The sequence below is a fragment of the Saccopteryx leptura genome, chromosome 2 (genome assembly GCF_036850995.1).
Source record: "Saccopteryx leptura isolate mSacLep1 chromosome 2, mSacLep1_pri_phased_curated, whole genome shotgun sequence".
Classification (NCBI taxonomy): Eukaryota; Metazoa; Chordata; class Mammalia; order Chiroptera; family Emballonuridae; genus Saccopteryx; species Saccopteryx leptura.
Window position 1 is genome coordinate 34,914,125 of NC_089504.1, and position 21,343 is coordinate 34,935,467.

The window sequence follows — 21,343 nt, forward strand, 5'->3', positions numbered from 1 at the left end:
CGGCCAGGGCACATAGGAGAAGCGCCCATTTGCTTCTCCACCCCCCACTCCTTCCTCTCTGTCTCTCTCTTCCCCTCCCGCAGCCAAGGCTCCATTGGAGCAAAGATGGCCCGGGCGCTGGGGATGGCTCCTTGGCCTCTGCCTCAGGCGCTAGAGTGGCTCTGGTTGCGGCAGAGCAACGCTCCGGAGGGGCAGAGCATCGACCCCTGGTGGGCAGAGCGTCGCCCCTGGTGGGCGTGCCGGGTGGATCCCGGTCGGGCGCATGCGGGAGTCTGTCTGACTGTCTCTCCCCGTTTCCAGCTTCAGAAAAAAAAAAAAAAAAAGAAAAGAAATTGAGTCAATAGTGAATAGCCTTCCAAAACAAAAGCACCAGGCCCAGATGGTTTCACTGATGAGTTCTACCAAATATGTAGGGAAGAAATGATACCAATTCTCTTTCAGAGGATAGAAGTAGAGGGAATACTTCCTCATTCATTCTTTGAGGCCAGCATTATCTTAATACAAAACCAGACAAAAACATCCAAGGAAAACAACAGACCAATATCTCTCATGAACATAGATGCAAAAATCCTTTTTAAAAATGGCAAATCCAACAATGTACAAAAAACAGTTATACACCATGACTTTTTATCCTAGGTATGCAAGACTGGTTCCACATTAGAAAATCAACTTATATAATCCATCACATCAATAGGATAATGAAGAAAAAGCACACTAGTATATTAATAAATGTAGAAAAAGCACTTAGCAAAATCCAAAACACATTCATGATTAAAAACTCAGTAAACTAGGCATACAGGAAAACATCAACTTGATAAAGAATATCCACAAAAGCCTGCAATTAACATCACACTTAATGATGAGAAACTTGAAGCTTTACTACTAATATCAGGTACAAGGCAAGGATATCCCTTCTCACCACTCCATTTTAACATATAGCTAATGCAATAAGACAAGAAAAGGAAATAAAAAATACACAGAATGGAAAGGAAGAAATAAAACTGTAGATGAGGCCCTGGCCGGTTGGCTCAGTGGTAGAGCATCAGCCTAGCGTGCAGGAGTCCCGGGTTCAATTCCCAGCCAGGGCACACAGGAGAAGCGCCCATCTGCTTCTCCACCCCTACCCCTCCTTCCTCTCTGTCTCTCTCTTCCCCTCCCACAGCCAAGGCTCCACTGGAGCAAGGTTTGCCCGGGTGCTGAGATGGCTCTGTGGCCTCTGCCTCAGGCGCTAGAATGGCTCTGATTGCGGCAGAGCAACGCCCCAAGATGAGCAGAGCATCGCTCCCTGGTGGGCATGCCGGGTGGATCCCGGTCAGGCGCATGCGGGAGTCTGTCTGACTGCCTCCCCATTTCCAGCTTCAGAAAAATACAAAAAACAAAACAAAACAAAACAAAAAACTGTAGATGACATAATTGTCTATGGAGAAAACCTGAAAGAATTGACCCCTCCAAAAAAAGCCCCTCCCCAGAACTAAAAGTGATTATAGCAAGGTTGCAGAAAACAAGATTAATATACTAAAACCAACAGCTTTCTTCTGTACCAGCAATAAACAAGTGGAATTTGGAATAAAAAACACAATATAATTCACATCAGCATCCCCCAAAATGAAATATTTTATGAAATAAAGCTAACAAAAATGTACAAGATCTATAAAAACACTACAAAACTCTGATGAACAAAACTGAAGAACTAAATAAATGGAGAGATAGTACATGTTCATGGATAAAAAGACTCAATGTTGTCAAGATGTCAGTTCTTCCCAATTTGAGCTATATGTTCGTCTATGGCCATACCACCCTGAATGCGCCCAATCTCGTCTGTGGTATATGTTCAATGCAATCCCAGTCAAAATCCCAGCGTGTCATTCGTGCATATTGACAAACTGATTGCTATTAAATGGTCAATTACCATCCCTGATAAGCTAGTCCTGTACTTTTTACTTGTTATTAGTGTATAATAATAACACAACACTGTAATCCTTTAGTTGTCTGCCTGGCCAAATGTACCATAAGTTAATGGAAGTGGGAGCTATGACTGTTTTGAGCACATTTGTAGTCCCAGAGCCTAATTCAGTGCTGGACACAGAAAGACTCTCAATACGTTTGTCTTGAATGTTTAAAAAGAAAAAAGAATTGGTGGCTACATTATAAGTACAATTTAATTTGAACAGCAATATTTTAAAGACATGAATAAAAAAATAAAATAAAACTGGTCATCAAGACCCACTGATGAAGACAATGATTTTAGATATGGAGAAACTGAGGCACAGGGTAGGGCAGGTCCTTGTCCAAACATGACATGTTGAATGCAGAGAGATCCACGTGACTTGCATTCAAATCTCAACTCCGCCTCCAGCTTGCTCTGCAACTTTGGTCTCTCATCCAAGTACTAACTGGGCCTGACACTGCTCAGCTTCCGAAATCGGGCACGTTCAGGGCGGTTTGGCTTTAGACATCTTTTTCTGTATCTTTGGATAAAGCAAGTTTCCCAAGCTCCCTGCATCCCAGGTCCTTCGTCTGCAAAGTGGGGAGATCAGGGGTGGTTGTGGAGATTAACTAGGATAATGTCCAGGTGGTGCCTGGGTAACAACTGTGTGTCCACATCCTCTCCTGGCTCTAGCCCAGTGCCTTTCACACCATACAAGGTTCTTCACCAGTGTGATATGGCCAGTCCTGAGGCCACAAGCTTTCCGTTTACACGCCACCCACCCTCAATACAGCAGAACAGAAAGGTACATACATATGCCACGGGGTCATTGCTCCGTGTCCCCACAATGCTGAACTTCTTCACGTACGAGTTGTTCTTCAGGGCTTCTGCGTAGGCCTTGAGGGTGGGTATGGGGATATTCTGCAAAGAGAAAGGCAGGTAGTGACCAGCAGTCCTGCCAGGGGCAGGCTGGACAGACAGATGGGGAGTAACTATCTCACATGTGCAGTCTGATTTGTAGTGATTCTCTGACCAAAAGCTAAACAGGCAAAGGGTTCTGGCTTTGCTCCAGATGGCTGGCATTTGGGGAGAATTTCCTGGTAAACAGGTTGAGAAAATCCTCAGTGAAAATTTCGGAGAGGACCCACAGCTCCCTCTTTGTGCACACAGAGCAGAGAAGGAAAATATCAAGGCAGTGACTGCAGAGGGGTGTTATGCCAAGAACTCAGGCCTGGGGCTATGGGGGTGGGCAGGGGCTTGACCTCTGCCCCAGCAATTGGCAGTGTTTCCTGTTTGCTCTGTGACTCTGGGAAGGTCTCTTCCCTTCTCTGGGCCTGTTTCTGGAAAATAGAGGTGTGTGTGTGCGCGCGCACGCACACGCGTGCATGGCGGTAAGAGACATCTGTTTCAGAGTGTCTCAGTCCTGCTGCACATCAGAGGCTCCCAGGGAACTTTTATAAAATGCTCCTGCTCTCAGGCCTGCTCCTGACCAAATACAATCAGGATCTCGGAAGGGAGATTATAGGTCTGGGCATGGGCATAATTTTTTAATTTTCTCAGGTAAAATATACTGATCTAGTCCAACTGCCTAATGTGCAGAGGAGAAACTGAGGTCTGGAGAGGGCGAGCCCTTGCGGAGGCCCCACAGTGAAGGCACAGGGCCCGGGCCACACCCCACGCCCTGCAAGCTGGTGTCGCTGCCAGGGCCTGCCAGGACGCACAGTCGTGAATTGCGCCTGTGTCTTCCTCCAGGCACATGGCAGACAATGGAGGCACTGAGAGAGGTCCTGGCTGTGTTGTAATGGTTCTCTCATTTCGGAGTGTCACTTTAGCCCCCCTCAGGGACCAAACATGGAGGCCAGGTGGAGGAGAACACTTTGAACGCAGGTTTCCAATCTGATTGTGCTCTGGGACTGGCAGTCACTTAAAAGAAAGTGGAGAAGAGAGGAAAGAGGAGCTGGGGACTGAGGGGCCTGCTTCTTGTCTGACTGCCACCGCTCCCAGAACTGATCCCACTGGCCTCCAGGCTGGGCAGCAGCAGGTGGGCAGGCAGCTGGGCTGCTTCTGAACCCCTCCTGCAGCCTTCCCAGAGGAGGACTGCCTGTCCATCTGCCCCTCCTCTGCCCTTGGTGGTCACACAGGACAAGTCCTGAGAAATATGGCTGACAGCTTGGAGTATGTCTTCAGATATTTGGGCTGACAGCTCCCCCCCTGGGCTGCAGAATGAAGCTGTACACGGTAGAGCAGCACAGTGGTCCAGGGGTGGCCTCTCCCAGGCCTTTTCCAGCCTTGAGACCATATGCAGCCCTGTGGGTGTGACTCATGACTGTAGCTCAGAGAAGCTCTGTGTTTTTTGTGTTTGTTTTTTATTTTATTTACTGATTTTAGAGAAGGAAGAGAGAGAGAGATAAAGAGAGAGAGAGAGAGAGAGAGAGAGAGAGAGAGAGAAGGGGACAGAGAAGTGGGAAGCATCAACTCATAGTAGTTGATAGTTGTTTCTTATATGTGCCCTGACCGGGCAAGCCCAGGGTTTTGAACCAGCGACCTCAGTGTTCCAGGCCATCGCTTTATCCACTGTGCCACCACAGGCGAGGAGAGAAACTCTGTTTTGAATAACATGGCAGGCTTCCTAAGCTGAAGCTGGGTTGGCCCCAGGGTGACTATCTGGGCCTGGTGTCAGTCCTCCGAAAGAAACCAGGACCACGGGACGTGCTTGCTTACACTGGCCGCCCCTCTGAGAGGTTTCGCCTGTACCCTGATCCAAATGCACACAGAGCTCAAGCAGGCCCCCTGTGCTCTCTGTACAGCTACGCCTGCGCTGACTGCATCCCGTAGCCTCTCCCTCAGGGGAGGGGAGAGGGCGGGGACTCACCCGGATGTTGTTGAGGTTAACCTCTTCAAGTTTCGGGTCGTTGCTCTTTATCCGCTCCAGCGTTTCCTCCACATCTGTTGAATTTGGTTCTTCGTCGGGCACGGGCTTGTATTGTGTCGGTTTAATCACACCTAGAGTGGCCCACAAAAGGCAGGTGGCACAGAAACACAGGGCTCACTTTCCCTCCACACAAGCACACCCTGGAAGGACCGGCGACAGAGTCCAGGGCATGTGACAAGGGTGTGGGCCCTGCTTGGACTCTGTCTTTGACATCCTGCAAGAACTAGGTGACTTCCCTAAACTCTCTGAACCACGGTGTCCTCATCTTACAGCCTGTGAACAAGGGCTCTTGTGAGGATGAAAAGCAGCGTGGGTGGGACAGAAATTATCCTTCTGGGGAGTAGCACTCAGGATTCTTTTTGGCACCCCTGTTTCTCTCTGGACCAAAGTGCCAGCTTGAACAACGTGCCTGAGCAACTGAGACAATGCAATATTGGCACAGGAAAAGACCGGGAGACTCGTGGGACAGGAGAGGCACCTGGGACAGAGCCGTGTGGATGCATGGAAGTTTACGATCGAGGTGGGGTCCCAAAGCAGTGGTGAAAAGACACACGTTGCAGAGAATGACAGGATGAAGAGATGGACCTGGAGATTATTATGCTGAGTAAAATAAGCCAGGCAGAGAAGGACAAATGCCACGTGATCTCACTTATCTGTGCAGTCTAATGAACACAATAAACTGAGGAACAAAATAGAAACAGAGGCAGGGTCACAGGGAACAGAGGGACAGCTGTCAGAGGGAAGGGGGATGAGGGGACTGAATAAAAGAAGGTGAATGGATTAGGCAAGAACATATCTCTATAACACACAGACACAGACAGCAGAGCGACAAAGCCAGAGGGAGAGGTGGGGTGCAGGTAAGGGGATGGGGGGCAAAGGGGAGAAAGTGGGGGTGGAAAGAGACTTTGCATGGGGCACTGAGGGGCACTAGACAGTGTGTAGAGGGTGTTCTATGGAGTGGGGCACTTGAAACCATGTTCAATACAATAAATTAAAAAATGAAAATTTAAAAAAAATGAAAATTTGACCTCATCTCATACCACACACAAACAGAAAGTCCAGGTGGATTCAGAAGCTGCAGAGAAGTAACCCTCTGCAACTTCTAGAAGAAAATGGAGGGGGACATTTTAATAACACTCGGATAGAGAAAGCCTCTGTAGACCAGACACAAATCCCAGGAGAATAAGAGGAAAAGGTGGATAGATTTGGCTACATAAACATGTAAACATTCTGCCATGAGCCAGACAGTATGAGGAGGAGGAAGCAAGAAGTGTGAGGACGACTTCCCGTCACGGAGCCCTCGCAGGGAGAGGGGTGCCAGAGCCCAGCCGGAGCCGGGCGGTCTGGGCGGCGTACTCACTGTTGAGTCCCTCCTTGTTCACGATGGAGCTGCTGCCCAAGGCCTGGTAGTACTGCTGGTTGCTCATGAGCGTGTGCATGCCCAGGATCGCTGCGGGGACACGGGAAGGGCCCATGACTCCCCTCTCTCTCGGACAGAAGAGCCTCCCAGGCACGGGCGCTCCACACCCACGACATTTTTGCTTCCCAGAATGTCAAGAAACATGACATTCTTTAATGTCTCATTCTAAAAGCATGAGAACTTTTAAATTTTATTTGCCTCCATGTACATGAATGTCAAATCTCTATCATTAGCCTGGACTTCTCTAGTCCCCGGCCCCAGGCCCCCAGATGTCCCCTGATGTCCCACTGGCAGATCCAACCCAACTTGGCCCAAGCAGAACTCATCTTCCCCAGCAACAGCCCCTTCCTTTGGATCACCTTCCGTCTGGTCAGCCTGCCTGTCCCTCAGGTAGAGCCTCAGTGACCTGGCACCTTCCAGTCCCCACGCTTCTAAACAGTGTCTCATCTGTCCTACCTCCCACTCTATCACCTTCATCTTGACTGAGGCCCTGTCATTTCTTGACTGGATGGTCATAGCTGTGTAGTTGCTGGTGTCCTGGCCCCAACCCCAGCATCTGGCAGAGGAGCCAGAAAGATCTTTCTGGAAATGCAAATTACACCTGTGCTCAGTTATTCTTTTATCCATTCATTTATTTAACATTTACTGAGTGCCGACACCGGGTGTCCAGCTCAAGGGGCAAGGGGACAGCAAGGAACAAGACAGCCAGGATCCCTGCCCTTGTAGCCTATAGTCTGCTGGGAACAGAGCCGCTAAGCAGAAGGTACCCTCACAATTAAAAACACAGGCACAGAGTATGGTGGGTATTTTAAAGGAGAAGTGCATTCTGGGTGAACGGGACAGAAGGACTTGGATAGGAGTGATGAGTAAGTGTCGGCCACGTTAAGAAAAGGGAGATAGAACATTCTGGGCAGAGGGAATGGTGGGTGGGAAAGCTCTAGGAACAGGGAGTGGGAAACCAGGAGGGAGGAGGAAACGGAAGACAGACAGCGATGAAGTTGGACACGTGGCGGACAGCGCAACACCCCACTCAGCGGGTGCACTCTTGGCCGTCAGCGATCACTGCTGCCCATCAGTGATTCTTATTTGGCTGCTCATTAAAATCACAAGGGAATCTTTAGAAACTCCTGACACCGGGCCTTCCCCAGACCAGTTACACCACATTCACTGGGTCCAGGCTAAGCAATCTGCCTTTTTAGAATTTCCCCTGGTGGTTTCACTGGGCATTCGAGGTGGGGAACACTGCCTGACACAACCCCCATGAATCCTGTCCACATCCCTTGGGAGTAGATTTTATTCAAACAGTCGACAAGAGTCCTGTAGGCTCTTCTAGGTTTAGGGGAGGAGTTTGTATGTCTTCTCGGGACAGCCTGGGAAGCCAGTGAAGGCCGGAGCAGGGCACGAGCTGGTCTGACTCGAGTCCTGTGAGCGCTGTAGCTGCTCTGGCTGCCCGGAGAACTCTGGAGGGGAGGGAAGAGCATGGAAGGCCGGAGCAGGGCACGAGCTGGTCTGACTCGAGTCCTGTGAGCGCTGTAGCTGCTCTGGCTGCCCGGAGAACTGACTATGGAGGGGAGGGAAGAGCATGGAAGGACTGAGGCTGTGCAATAGCTGTTCTGGCTGCCTGGAGAACTATGGAGGGGAGGGAAGAGCATGGAAGGACTGAGGCTGTGCAATAGCTGTTCTGGCTGCCTGGAGAACTATGGAGGGGAGGGAAGAGCATGGAAGGACTGAGGCTGTTACAGCCATCTGGGGTGGGGTAGACGGTGGTTGGTCCCCCCCCCCCCCAGCCTGGCTTCACTGGCCCTGCTTCAACAGCCTTGTCCCTCCCCACACCCTTTTTGCCCCAGGGACACAAACAGTCACTGCTCAGTAGATTTCCCCACTTCTGTCGGTGCCGTCCCCTCTGCTGGCGAGCCTCTCATCACTTGCGGTACCCGCTGCTGAAATGTCCCTAGTAGTGTTGCTAGATTTAGTGCATAAAATTAAATGCACCCAGTTAAATTGGAATTTCAGATAAACAATGAAAAATGTTTTATAATAGTAGAAGTAGGTCTCATTCAGTATTTGGGATCTACTTATATTAAAAACTTATTCATTGTTTATCTGAAATTCAAATCCAATTGAGCATCCTGTATTTGACCTAACAACTCTATCTCCCCATTCCTCAAGACTTAGAGTAATACTCTTCCTCCAGGAAGTCTTCCTGGATTCTTCCCTCTCCCCTGCTAGTTCTCCCACAGTACCTGGTGTCCTTATCACAGCATATAGTCTATAGGGTGTTAGAGATATCTGGGTACCTGTGTGCTTACCTTACCAGACTATGGAATTCCAGAGGTCAAGAAAGAATATAATTTCTCTTCTACCTCCTCTAGAAGACGGTAAGTTCAATACTATTTGCTGACGATTATTTTATTCTCCCAGTCATTTCATTAGACATGAATTTTAGTTAGAGAGAATACACCAGGGCCCTTGGGGACGTCAGGAGACTGGTCCCGACTATGCCCCCAGTGCTGTGGACCTTGGGCAAGTCCCCTCCCTCTCAAGGCTTCAGCCTCCTCTGTTCAACAAAGGGGTGACAGGACCATGGCTGGACATACGATTTGCCTGGGAACCTTGAGAAAATAGCCATGCTCCACCCTGGACCAATGAATCTGCATCTCTGGAGGTATATTTTTTAATCTCCTTGGATGATTTTGATGTTCAGTGGGAGCTAAAAACCACAAGATGAGATGATCTCAAAGTCCCTTCTGTTTCTCACATTCTAGGAGTCTTCTCTGCTAAAATTAGACCTGCCTGCTCATCACTAAGGAGAACTGGTAGGGAGAGAGGCCTCTGCATTTTTACAGGCTCCCTGGGCTTTAATTCAGGCTGAGGCTACGTGGGCAGTGGGAGCGGACGCCTGAGTCAGCGATGGTGAGTCAGAGCACCGTGCAGACTCCTGGAGCTGCCTGTCCAGCTCCCACACGGCGAGCGGCTCGTGCGGGCTCCGGCTGATGCTGGGATTGCAGGTTTGAAAAAACAGTTTGGAAAGGTTGCTGAGAATCCCAGGGAAGATGTGACTTCATGTGGCTGGCTGGTCTTGCTTAGAGTGTAGAGATAGAAAATGCATTTTGTACTCAGATGATAGCTTCCTGTAATAGTCCAGAAAGAGGGTAGAGGCAGGAAGGTTACAGAAAGTGCCAGGGGACAGAGGAAGGAGACAGGTTCCAATCTAGCTGTGGTACTAATTTGCTGGGTAACCCTGTCCAGGTCACTTCTGCTTGTGGGCATTAGTTTTCTCACCTGTAAAATGGAGTGTGTTTGAAAGCTGATCTCTTTCCTTCATACCAGACTTAACACCTTTTAGTGAGGACTCTTTGGCTTCTAAGTTAGATTCCTACTCATTCTTTCACACACTATGCCACCAGCAGTTCTAAAGTTCTAACACTTCTTCTCTACTCTGGAATTCTAAAAACAGATAGCATGCATTTTAGGAGGTAAATCATATCAATAGCAAGCCTAAGAGGAAAGAAAACCATCCTTCAGCTCCGAGGAAATTCGGGTTCCAAAAAGGAAGAAGGAAGGAAGGAAGGAAGGAAGGAAGGAAGGAAGGAAGGAAGGAAGGAAGGAAGGAAAGGAAGGAAGGAAGGGAGAAAGGGAGGAAGGAAGGAAGGAGGGAGGGAGGGAAGGAAGGAAGGAAAAGAGGGAGAGAGAAAGAAAGGATGAAGGAAGGAAGAATGGAAAAAATAAGGATAGAAGAAAGGAAGGAAGAAAGGAGGAAGGGAGGAAGGAAGAAAGGAGGAAGGGAGGATGGAAGAAAGGATGGATGGAAGAAAAGAAGGAAGGAAGAGGGAGAATAGAAGGAAAGAATAAGGAAGGAAGGAAGGAAGGAAGAAAGGAAGGAAGGAAGGAAGGAAGGAAGGAAGGAAGAAGGCTGAAAGGAAGGATGGAAGGAAGGAAGGAGGGAGGGAGGAAGAATGGAAGGAAGGATGGAAGGAAGAAATGAAGGAAAGAAAGAAGGAAAGCAGAAAAGAAAGAAGGAGGAAGAGAGGAAGAAAGGAAGGGAGAGTGGAAGGAGGAGGGAAGGAGGGAGGGAGGAGGGAAGGAGGAGGGAGGAGGAAGGGAGGAAGGAAGGAGGAGGGAGTGAGGAAGGAGGGAGGAGGGCAGGAGGAGGGAAGGTAGAGGGATGGAAGAGGGAGAGAGGAGGGAGGGAGGAGGGAAGGAGGAGGGAGGGGGATGGAGGGAGGAGGAGGGAGGAGGGAGGGTAGAGGGATGGAAGAGGGAGGGAGGAGGGAAGGAGGAGGGAGGGGGATGGAAGATGGAGGGAGGAGGGAGTGAGGAGGGAGGGTAGAGGGATGGAAGAGGGAGAGAGGAGGGTAGGAGGAGGGAGGGGGATGGAGGGAGAAGGAGGGAGGAGGGAAGAAGGAGGAAGGGAGGAGTGATGAAGGAAAACAGCACAGCAGCATTGCCTGCCGCTTCATTCTTGGTGGGTATTGGCAGCGCTGAATTTAGCACTGGGGAATGTAAATTTTTTAAAAAATAAGTCTAGATCTTCCTTAAAACTCAAAAAGGACTATTTTTGAACTCTGAAAAAGAACATCAAGTTCTCTTTCCTCTCTCTGCCTTGGCAGGGTTCACTCAGTTCGTAATTCCACTAAGGATACAGAGATAACGGCCCACATCCCAGGGTCCTCCAGCTGCCAGCTGCCCAGACTGGCTCGGGCAGAGCAGACAGCAGGCATCCTCGGAACAGGTGGGAGGAGCTGGCTCTGGCCCAGGACTTGGGTGTAGCTGAATGGCTCCTGGGTAAGTCACACCCTGACTGGTAGAACAGGAGCCTAAGGGCATGAAAGTATACCGGAAGCTGAGGTGGTCTGCCCAAGACTGCCTCTGACAGTCACAAGAGCCAGGGGGTGCCAGCGCCCTTGGGGGTTGTCCCCTCTGAAGGGTGAGTCTTTCTACCCCCATTCCTTCCTTCAGGTCCCACCTGAAGAGTGCCTGAAGCCAAGCCAAGATCACATCCCTGACTGGGGAGGGGAGCCATCGATAGGACACATGTTTGCAGACGACTCCCAGTGGCCTCCCAGCGACAGCCCAAGGCCACATGCCAAGAATTTAGTACTGTCAGGGGCCTGTGCATTCTTTTCATCACCCCGTGGTGACACTTTTCATGTTAAAATTTACATGTTTCTGCTCTGTCCTCCTCATCACATTCCAGGCCTGCCAAAGGCAGGGACTGAATCTGAGTCACTCCTACGGCAGAAGTTCAATAATGTGTGCCGACACCATGAGTGAATGGGCGCATGCGTGATGCTCCAACACAAAAACAGACAGACCGGTGAGAGTCCGCAGGCCTTGCCTTCCCCGTGTCACACCTGAGTCAGTGTGATACACCTGCTGGTGCCCTCCTGCGTGTTCCTGTCATCATCAAATAGCAAACCACATGCCTGTACAAAGCAAGGGGCTTAGAGGGCCTGCTCCTCCCCCTGCTTCCCCCGCCCTCCCCTTCATCCTTACCCTTCTTCCTTTAGGATCAGCTTCCTATCTGGCCTTTGCTCCCCAGCCCCTCCTCCCCCCAGCACGGCCAAAACCCCAACCACCCTGCACCCTGTCCTTCTTTCCTCTACATCACTTACTCTCACTTGTCATTTCCCTTTGTCCTCAGTGTTCGTGTACGTGGTGGCTCTGCGAGGGCAGAAACCAGGCTGCTTTCTTAGGGTTCTTCCATCAGGGCTCATCCAGAGCCTGGCACACTGAAGGAGGCCAGTATAAGTGTCTGTTGAGTGTGTGAATGAATGAACCAGTGAAGGCAAAACACAGAGAAGCACTCCGCCTGGGCGCTGAGTCATGAAAGCTCGAGCAGATGCCCTCCTCTGCCTACTCTTCTGTCTCTAATGACTGGTCCACACTCACGGCTTCAACCAATCCCTCCTTGAGAATAGCCAACCCCTCAACCCTCCCACCCCTGCCTTCGGTTGGCTCACCGTACCCAGCACTGATAAGAGGTCCTGCCCACATTGTCTCCATCTTTGCAGCATCTTTGAAATTTTTGCCTCTGATCCAGCACTAGGAACAGCTAGCTGGTCTCTCAGCGGAGTCACATTTCACATGCAGTCCCATGGTTCCACCTGGCCATTGGCCTTACCTGGGGCCTGCCTCCTATGCCTCCTCATCCTCTAAACACCACTGCCTCTCTGCTCACAGCCCTGCTCTCATCTGCCTCTCTCAACACTCCCCTAGCCCCAGGTGTCAACACCCTAGTGTGCCCTGGCTGGTTGGCTCAGTGGTAGAGCACCAGCTTGGCTTGTGGATATCTGGGGCTCAATTCCCAGTCCGGGCATACAGGAGAAGCACCCATCTGCTTCTCCACCCCTCCCCCTTCCATCTCTGTCTCTCTCTCTATCTCTGTCTCCCTCCCCCTCCTACAGCCATGGCTCAACTGGTTTGAGCATGTTGGCTCCCCAGCACTGAGAATGGATCTGTGGCCTCTGCCTCAGGTGCTAAAAATGGCTTGGTTGCCAAGCAAAAGAGCAACACCTCAGATGAGCAGAGCACCACCCAGGTAGGGGGCTTGCCGGGTGATTCCCCATGGCAGTGCATGTAGGAGTCTGTCTCTCTGCCTTCCCTCCTCTCATTTAACAACAACAAAAATACCCTCGTGTGGTATCCAGAGCCTTTCCTACTGTGGCCCCGTCTTCCCCTAGCCGACTCCATGAGACCTGGAACACCTCCTCACCCACCATCTGCGTGTGCACTGTGTCCCTCAACCCTGGAGGGCTCTATCCAGGTTGCACTGAATGACGCTGCTGCAAGTAGACCACGAACAAAGCTACCTGGGTTCAAACCCCATGCGCAAGGCATTTAACCTCACCATGCCTACTTCTTCCATCTGTAAAATGGGGACAATAAAATGTACTTCAAAGGATTGTTATAGCCAACAAATAAAAAGCAAGGTATTGGAAGCACCCCCCACAGCACCTGGGATGTATTTGGTGGTCACAAACGTTCAGCCCCTCCTTTCCCAGAGACACTGCCACCTTTAAAATGGCTGATGCATGATGACAGGTGCCCATGGCTAGCCAGTGAACATTGGTGTCGACACCGGAAAGGGTATGGTATCATGAACAGATAATAATTATTAGCCACGCCAACAAAAGTGAAGAGACATAGCTTCAAGAAATCAACACAGAAACTTAGCCCAATATTGCAGTTCTATTTTGGCCCAGGAACTGGTGGTTCTGACAGCAGAGTCATTTGATAATCCCTCTGAGCTGACTAATGAGGGGAGAGATGTCATGGAGGGTAAGTGGAGGAGAAGGACCAGGGTAAAAACAGCTCCAGGCTGAGTCAGTGTGGAGATGCTGCGCAACGGTGTCACCCACACACCCACCTCCCTGCGGCACAGACGAACCGGAAGGCAAGGGAAATGGTTCGGTTAAAATACAGGAGCAATGATGTGGGGTCTAATAAGACTTGTATGGTTTGGACAAAACAAAACTTGAACTTCAAAGCAAACCAGCCACGGCTCCCGAGTTATGTGTTCCGTTTTCAATGAACACTGGAAATGAACAGTGAAAATGAAAACCTTTCTCTCTCAGCCCTGATACCCTTCAGGCCTTTTGACCTTTCCCAAATTTTCTGCCTCCTGAGAAAAAGGTTGGACAGGCAATCTACACCCTGGCTTTCCACATTCACTCTTTGAGTCCCCGCAACCTGGCCTTGGCCACCAGTGCCCAGGGTCGCCCCTCTTGCATATTTGGGTCTTTTCACTGCCCCTGCCCACGTGGTTCCAGTTTAGAACACAGCCATCCCCTTTCCTGCTCCCTCCCCTGCAATAAATGCCACCAGGACTCCTGCACAACACCCACGAGAGACCAGGGGATGTAATGAGACAGGAGACCAAGGGCCCCAGCCCTGGTGGCTTCACCTGGCCTCTAGCCTCACAGACCTCTGAGTCTCAGGCCAGCCCTGACTCCTCATTCTGTCTCCCTAGCTCTTGCATTAGGTTTGCTCATTTTGATTTGGCCTTTGGTTCCCACACCATTTGTGGCTAACTGGCCCCCACTGCGGCTGGTCTTGCCCCATTTCCACTCCTCATCTCTTAACAGTTTCTACCCCTCTACCTCAGCCTGGACACTTGCCCGCAGAGCCCCATGCCCAAACTCCTGTCATGCCCTCTGCCCAGAGCTTGACAATGACAATGCTAATGATGCCCACATCTCATGCTAATGATGCCACCAGGGCTCCAATGTGGATGGACCCCTTGTAGAACTCGAGATTTTCATATACAACTCTCCCCACCTGGGTGGCCTGGAGCCACATCAAACTCCAAAGGTCTCAAACTGAACTCAGCATTTCCTCCCTCCCAAATCCACGCTTTAACATTCTAACCCCTAGTACCTTAGAATTTATAACTGTATTTGGACATAAGATCTTTAAAGAGGTGATTAAGTTACAATGAGGCTTCAGGGTGGGCCCTAATCTAAGCTGACTGGTATCTTCATTAAAAGAGATTAGGATACACAAAGGAACACCAGGGGACACATGAACAGAGGGACACAGTGAGATGTGGCCATCTGCCAGCCAACATGAAGGCTCAGAAGAAACCAAACCTGCTGACACTTTCATCTTGGGCTTCTAAAGAACTGTGAGAAATTAAATTTCTGCTGTTGAAGCCCCCCAGCCCGTGGTGTTTGGTTATGGCAGCTGAAGCAGACTAACACACCCGCTTGCGTTAATGGAGCTAATATCCCCTTAATTTCTGGAGCTGGCAATCTGGAACCTTCCTTGACTGCTCCCCAATCTCACTGTCACAGCCGGACAGACTCAACCCCCTCTTTCCTCTCCCCTTCCCGCTTGCCTTGAATCTCTCCCCACCCTGTCCCCCCTCCTGTCATTGTCCGGGTGATGGTTAATAGCTCCAACTCTGCAGAATAAAACACCACCCATCGCACTGGCCGGGGTCCACAGCACGATGCGGCAGGCATAGTGTTTACTGTGGCCAGACCTGACTCTGGGTGGGCACGGGCTGCAGGCATGTGGGGCAGGGACTGGACTGTACCAAGGAGAGGCGATGAGGTGGTGAGGGGCTCTGAGATCAGGCCGCCTCCTGGAGTTTTAGGGGCTGTTTGTGCAGGTCATGTGGAAACACGCATGAAGATGGAGGGTGATGTATATTAGGAGATAGCGGGGTTTTCTGAGCTGTGCAAAGTGGTAACAGCAGATGGCTTTGCTCCAGCTTTTGTAAACCTCCCAAACTTGAGATATCCACAGCCCTCAGTCTGTCCCCCTATTCTCTCTTCCCAGGTGGCGTTGGCAGGATTTGATTCAGGCTGGGCACAAGGGCCATGCAGCCCCACCCTCCCATCCCCATGATGCTTCTACTTCCCTCTGGGATGGGGTCTCATGGCAACAGATGGTATCATGGTGTAATAAGTTTGGGTGGTTTTACAACAGATGGCTCTGTGGTGTGATGGGTTTTGGGTGGTTTTATCTCTATTTTCCTTATTTTGGTTTTTGATGATAGACTTCTATTTTAACATTCGTGGTCTCTTCCTGGTCCTTATAGAAAGACAGAGGGTGTTCATTTTGAAACAAACCAACCAAGGCTCCCTGCAGATGTGGCTCATCTCCTTCTGGAGGACACGGGAGCACCTGGAAGGCCTCTTACCTGCGATGTCACAGAGCTCCGCGTCTGAGGCGTTCGCCAAGGCCTCCTCCAGCTCCGGCTCCAAGGTCACACTTTCCAGCACGGGATCCATTGGCTTCTGCTTGGGGACCCAGACCTTTCCTGCAAACACACGAGTGTCTGTTACAGGGAGTGTGGCGGCCCCGGGGCGGCCTCTGGCGACAGCCCTGGGGGACCATCCCAGAGCCTTGCGACCCCTCGATGCTGACAGTCCCTGGACGTTTCTCCCTCCGGGGACCCAGTGCCAAACTTCCCCAAGAACAGCAATCAATGATTTCCAACAAAGTATCTTTCACATCTGAAAAGACCTTTATAGCCTGGTCAAGCTAGACTGCTTGCTACTGAAAACACTGGTCATTTAAATTTAAATACGGTAACCTGTAAGTAGGAAAAAGATACAAGAGAAAACTATGTTAGAATGCCAGGGACTGGGGTGTCCTAACCAAGGGTTCTGATAGCAGAGAAAAATTTAGAAACATCTCTAGACAAAATAAATAAAATATATTCAGATGATTAAAAGAGGAATAGGGAGCAAGAAATGTCTCCTTGCCTCATGGGACAGGATATTTTTAAAGTGTCGGACTCATAACCGAGCGAAGGAGTAGAGGCACACACAAGGACGGCCACTGCAGTGCCCACCGGTGGGGGCGCCACACGATGGGGCGCCAGCAGTTCTTACAAAGGAGGGTGGAGAGCTCCGCTCACTAAGGAGGAGAATGCCAAGACAAAATGTGGCAAACGCAAGTTTACAAAATAGCATGAATAATTTAATTCCATGTATGAAAAATTAACATCTATATCCATGCCAAAAGATACTTATTGCGTGTTTCCCAGGTGCCAGGCACCTTTCTAGGGCTGGGGAATAGCAACAATTTACAATTCGGTGAAAGGAGATGGATAACAAACAAGTGTGTCAAGCTATTCCTTGGTATTATGGAGAAAAATAAGGCAGGGTAAGTAAGTGACTTGGAAGTTCTAGCCAGGGTGTGGGTGAGGTGGGCTTGCTCCTTCAGGCGGGGGGCCAGGGAAGGCCTCACTGAGACCCTGACCTCTGAGCAAGAACAAATGCGGAGGAAATGAGCCCCTGAAATCAGCAACAAGACAAGACAGCTGTTCTTGTAGCCGCCACTCGACGTCACATTGAAAATTCTAGTCAGAGTCAATGAACAAGAGAAAGAATTACATAGCATTCAGATTGGGAAGGAAGAAGAATCTCTCTCAATAGGGCACATCTTATGTGTAGAAAACCCAAAAGATTCCAGAAAATAAACTAATAAGTGAATTCAGCAATATTACACAGTACATGATCAACATCTAAAAACACGGGTATTTCTGTACACCAGCAATGGACAACCTGAAAGGGAAATTAGGAAAATAATTTCATTTACAAAAGCGTTCAAAAGAATAAAACACTTAGCAATAAACTTAACAAAGGACATGAAAGATTTCTGCGTGAGACACTACCAAACATGGCTGAAGGCAATTGTAGAAGACCTAAATGAACTTTAAAAATCCCAAGTTCATGGGTTGGAAGAACATATTAAAATGGCAATAATGTCCAAAGCAATCTACAGATAGATATGTAATCCTTATTAAAATTCCAATAGCCTTTTTTTTCTGCCCAGAAATGGAAAAGCTACTCCTCAAATTCATATAAAATTTCAAGGGGTCCCAAATAGCCAAAACAATGTTGATAAAGAACAAAGTTGGAGGACTCAGATGTCCTGATTTAAAAACTTTCTACAAAGTAAAGCGCCATGGCATCGACATAAGGATAAATATATAAACAATGGGTAGAATTAAGAGCCCCCAAACAAACCCACAGAAACATTTACGGCAAATTTATTTTAGGGTGCAAGTCCACTCAATGAAAAAAAAAAAGAATAGTTTCTTCGAAAAGTTGCACTGAGACAACTGGATACCGACAGGCAAAGAGGGAAACTGGAGCCCCGTCTCACAGCGTCTATAAAACTGAACTGGAGGCCCTGGCCGGTTGGCTCAGCGGTAGAGCGTTGGCCTGGCGTGTGGGGGACCCGGGTTCGATTCCTGGCCAGGGCACATAGGAGAAGCGCCCATTTGCTTCTCCACCACCCCCTCCTTCCTCTCTGTCTCTCTCTTCCCCTCCCGCAGCCAAGGCTCCATTGGAGCAAAGATGGCCCGGGTGCTGGGGATGGCTCCTTGGCCTCTGCCCCAGGCACTAGAGTGGCTCTGGTCGCGGCAGAGCTACGCCCCGGAGGGGCAGAGCATCGCCCCCTGGTGGGCAGAGCGTCGCCCCTGGTGGGCGTGCCGGGTGGATCCCGGTCGGGCGCATGCGGGAGTCTGTCTGACTGTCTCTCCCTGTTTCCAGCTTCAGAAAAATACAAAAAAAAAAAAAAAAACTGAACTGGAAATAAACCAATGACTTAACCGTGTTAGTGAAAACTACAAAACTCCTAGAAGAAAACACAGGTGTGACTCTTCATGACCTTAGATTTGGCAGTGTTCTTAGATATGATAACAAAAGAAAAAATAGGTCAACTGGATTTCATCAAAATGTGAAATTCATATGCACCAGAGGATATTATCAATACAGTGAAAATACAACATACAGTATGGGAGAAAACACTCCCAAATCATATAGTTGGGAGGTTCTAGCATGCAGAATACATAAAGGACTTTTACAACATAGCAACCACAACAAAACCCAATTTTAAAATAGGCAAAGGATTTATAAACATTTCTCCAAAGGGTGTATACACATGGCCAATAACACCTAAGAAGATGCTCAGCATCATTGGTTGTTGGGCAAATGCAACTCAAAACCACAACAAGATGCCACCTCACACCTGTGGAGATAGCTGTCATAAAAACCAAAAGCAAGGCCCTGGCTGGTTGGCTCAGTGGTAGAGCGTTGGCCTGGCGTGCAGGAGTCCTGGGTTCGATTCCCAGCCAGGGCACACAGGAGAGGCGCTCATCTGCTTCTCCACCCCCCCCTTCCTCTCTGTCTCTCTCTTCCCCTCCCGCAGCCAAGGCTCCATTGGAGCAAAGTTGGCCCGGGCGCTGAGGATGGCTCTATGGCCTCTGCCTCAGGTGCTAGAATGGCTCTGGTTGCAACGGAGCGACGCCACAGATGGGCAGAGCATCGCCCCCTGGTGGGCATGCCGGGTGAATCCCGGTTGGGCGAATGCGGGAGTCTGTCTGACTGCCTCCCCGTTTCTAACTTCAGAAAAATACAAACAAACAAACAAACAAACAAAACAAATGTTGGAAAGCACGTGGAGAAAGTGGAACCCTTTAGTGCTGGTTGGAAAGTAAAATGGTGAAGCTGCTTTGGAAAATATTTTTAGTTCTTTGAAAAATCAAACGTGGATTGCCACATGATCCAGCAAAAAGAACCGAAAACAAACACTCAAATTTGTACATAAACGTTCATTAACAACACTAATCAAAACAGCCAAAAAGTAGAAACAACCAAAACTATCATTAGTGGACAGACGGATAAACAAACTATAACATATTTTTCAGACATAAAAGGGAATGAATGAGTCCCGAAAACAATACACTGAGTGAAAGAAGCCAGGCACTCAAAGTCACACATTATCTGATTCAAAACAGGTAAGTCCACAGAAACAGGGTGGTGGCTGCCAGGGGCTGAGGGCAGGGTGGAACGGGAGTAATTGCGTATGGGGTATAGGGTTTTGTTTTGGAGTGATGAAAACATTTTTGATCTAGATAGAGATGGTGGTTGCACAACACTATGGCTGTAATAAATGCCATTGAATTGTTCACTGTAAAGTGGTTGGTTGATTTTTGAAGTGGTGTATTTTACCTCAGTTAAAACACAAAACAAAAAACCCTGCTCACTTTCACTACTACTTGAGAACAGCCTGAGAGGGGCGAGGATGGATGCCAGCAGTCCGGTTGCAGGAGCCCAGAGCGCTGTTCAGGCTCCAGGCCAGGCTGGCATTCTCTGGAGGGGCTGGGTGATTGTGTGCTGACCAGACTCCCTTCCCCACTCTCACCATCTCTGGTTCCGCCCCTGGGACAGGGGAGGGTGCCTGAGGAAGCGGACACTAGCAGTGCCGCACCAGCTGTCCACCCAGCTCCGCTGCTGACTCGCACAGCCCCGGACTCCCCATTTTTCAGATGTGCAGGTGAGACGTCAAATATGTTAAGGTCCCATGAGATGCAGAGTTCCTATGAGCTTTCCCTGCTAGACAGAAACCACTCCTCATGGCACAAGTGCCTTGCTTAAAAACATCTTGTGCCCACATTCTCAGTGGGGCACACCTAGCCCTTATGGTCAAGGCCCCAGTCATTTCTATCCCTTGCCTGCCAACACCTTCAGTAGCCTCAGATCACGCAGTCCTTCCAGAATTCTGTATGCAGATGCCCAGGGCTTCCCCGACCCTCCAAGTTTTCAGTAAAATCTGGTCTGAGCTCCGATGCCAGGGTTTGGGATGTATCAACATCCTCCCCACTGTGTCTACTTCTGCTGGCTTTATTTGAGTATTTATCAAGCAGATACTCTGTGTAGGGAACTGTGCTAATTCAACGGGGATATAGAGATGAAAACCACAGATCCGGACCCTTGGCTCATCACACATTCCTGGGGGTTGGAAGAATGGATGATACTGAAAATAAACAATTAACTAATTAATTCAGCAAATATATATTGGGTCTCTACTATGCCCTAGGGATGATTAGACGTGGATGCAATGAACAAGATAGTTGCGGCTCTGGTAATCATGGGGCTGGAAATCTAAGGAAGTAGCCCCTGAGAGTCATACATTTATTTAATTTGAACTCATTCCTTCCTTCACTAACCCTCTACTGAGCCCTACTGCATACCAGGCCCTGCTCCAGGTGCTGAGGGTACCGTGTGAGCAAAAACAGCCCGAGTCCCTGCCCCCGTGGGGCTTCCGGCCAATGAGAGACACAATGGAAATTGCTATGAAGGAAGCACACAGGACCCTGGGACGGTGAACTACTAAGGGGAGCTGAAGGGACTGCACGTCCTGAACCGAGGCCGCAGGAAAGGCTTCCCTGAAAGAGGAGACGGGGCAGTTGAGACCGAAAGGATGCTAACAGCTAATACATTGCAAGCAGTCACTACGGGCCAAATGCTGTTCTACGTGCTTGATAGACATCTTAATTCAGTCCTCATTCTAACCCCACGAGACTGGTAACATTCCTTTCATCGCCCCCGTTTTACAGACAAGGACATGGAGGCAGGGGAGGTTTAACAGTTTGCTCAAGCTCACACAGCTAGGAAGGGTGTCAGGATTGCCACCCGAATGCACCCTGCTCCAGGCTATGTTTCCAACGAACAGGGCAGGAAGACAGCACAGAGGCAGCCGGCCTGCTGGGGCACACGTGCACAGGTCCCGGGGCAGGGAAGAGCTCCGGAGGCCTGTG

The 21,343-nt window shown here is 49.6% G+C and overlaps 1 protein-coding gene across 1 annotated transcript in view; it reads right to left on the minus strand.

Annotated features, from left to right (window-relative positions):
• The window catches only part of TMOD1 (tropomodulin 1), an 86,350-nt gene that overhangs the window by 23,368 nt on the left and 41,639 nt on the right, over window positions 1-21,343 (minus strand). The window contains exons 4-7 of the mRNA XM_066367595.1: window positions 15,929-16,048; window positions 6,220-6,309; window positions 4,800-4,930; window positions 2,741-2,848 (exon numbers count right to left, since the gene is read on the minus strand). Coding sequence (XP_066223692.1) covers window positions 2,741-2,848; window positions 4,800-4,930; window positions 6,220-6,309; window positions 15,929-16,048 — 449 coding nt within the window. The remainder of the gene's footprint in view (window positions 1-2,740; window positions 2,849-4,799; window positions 4,931-6,219; window positions 6,310-15,928; window positions 16,049-21,343) is intronic.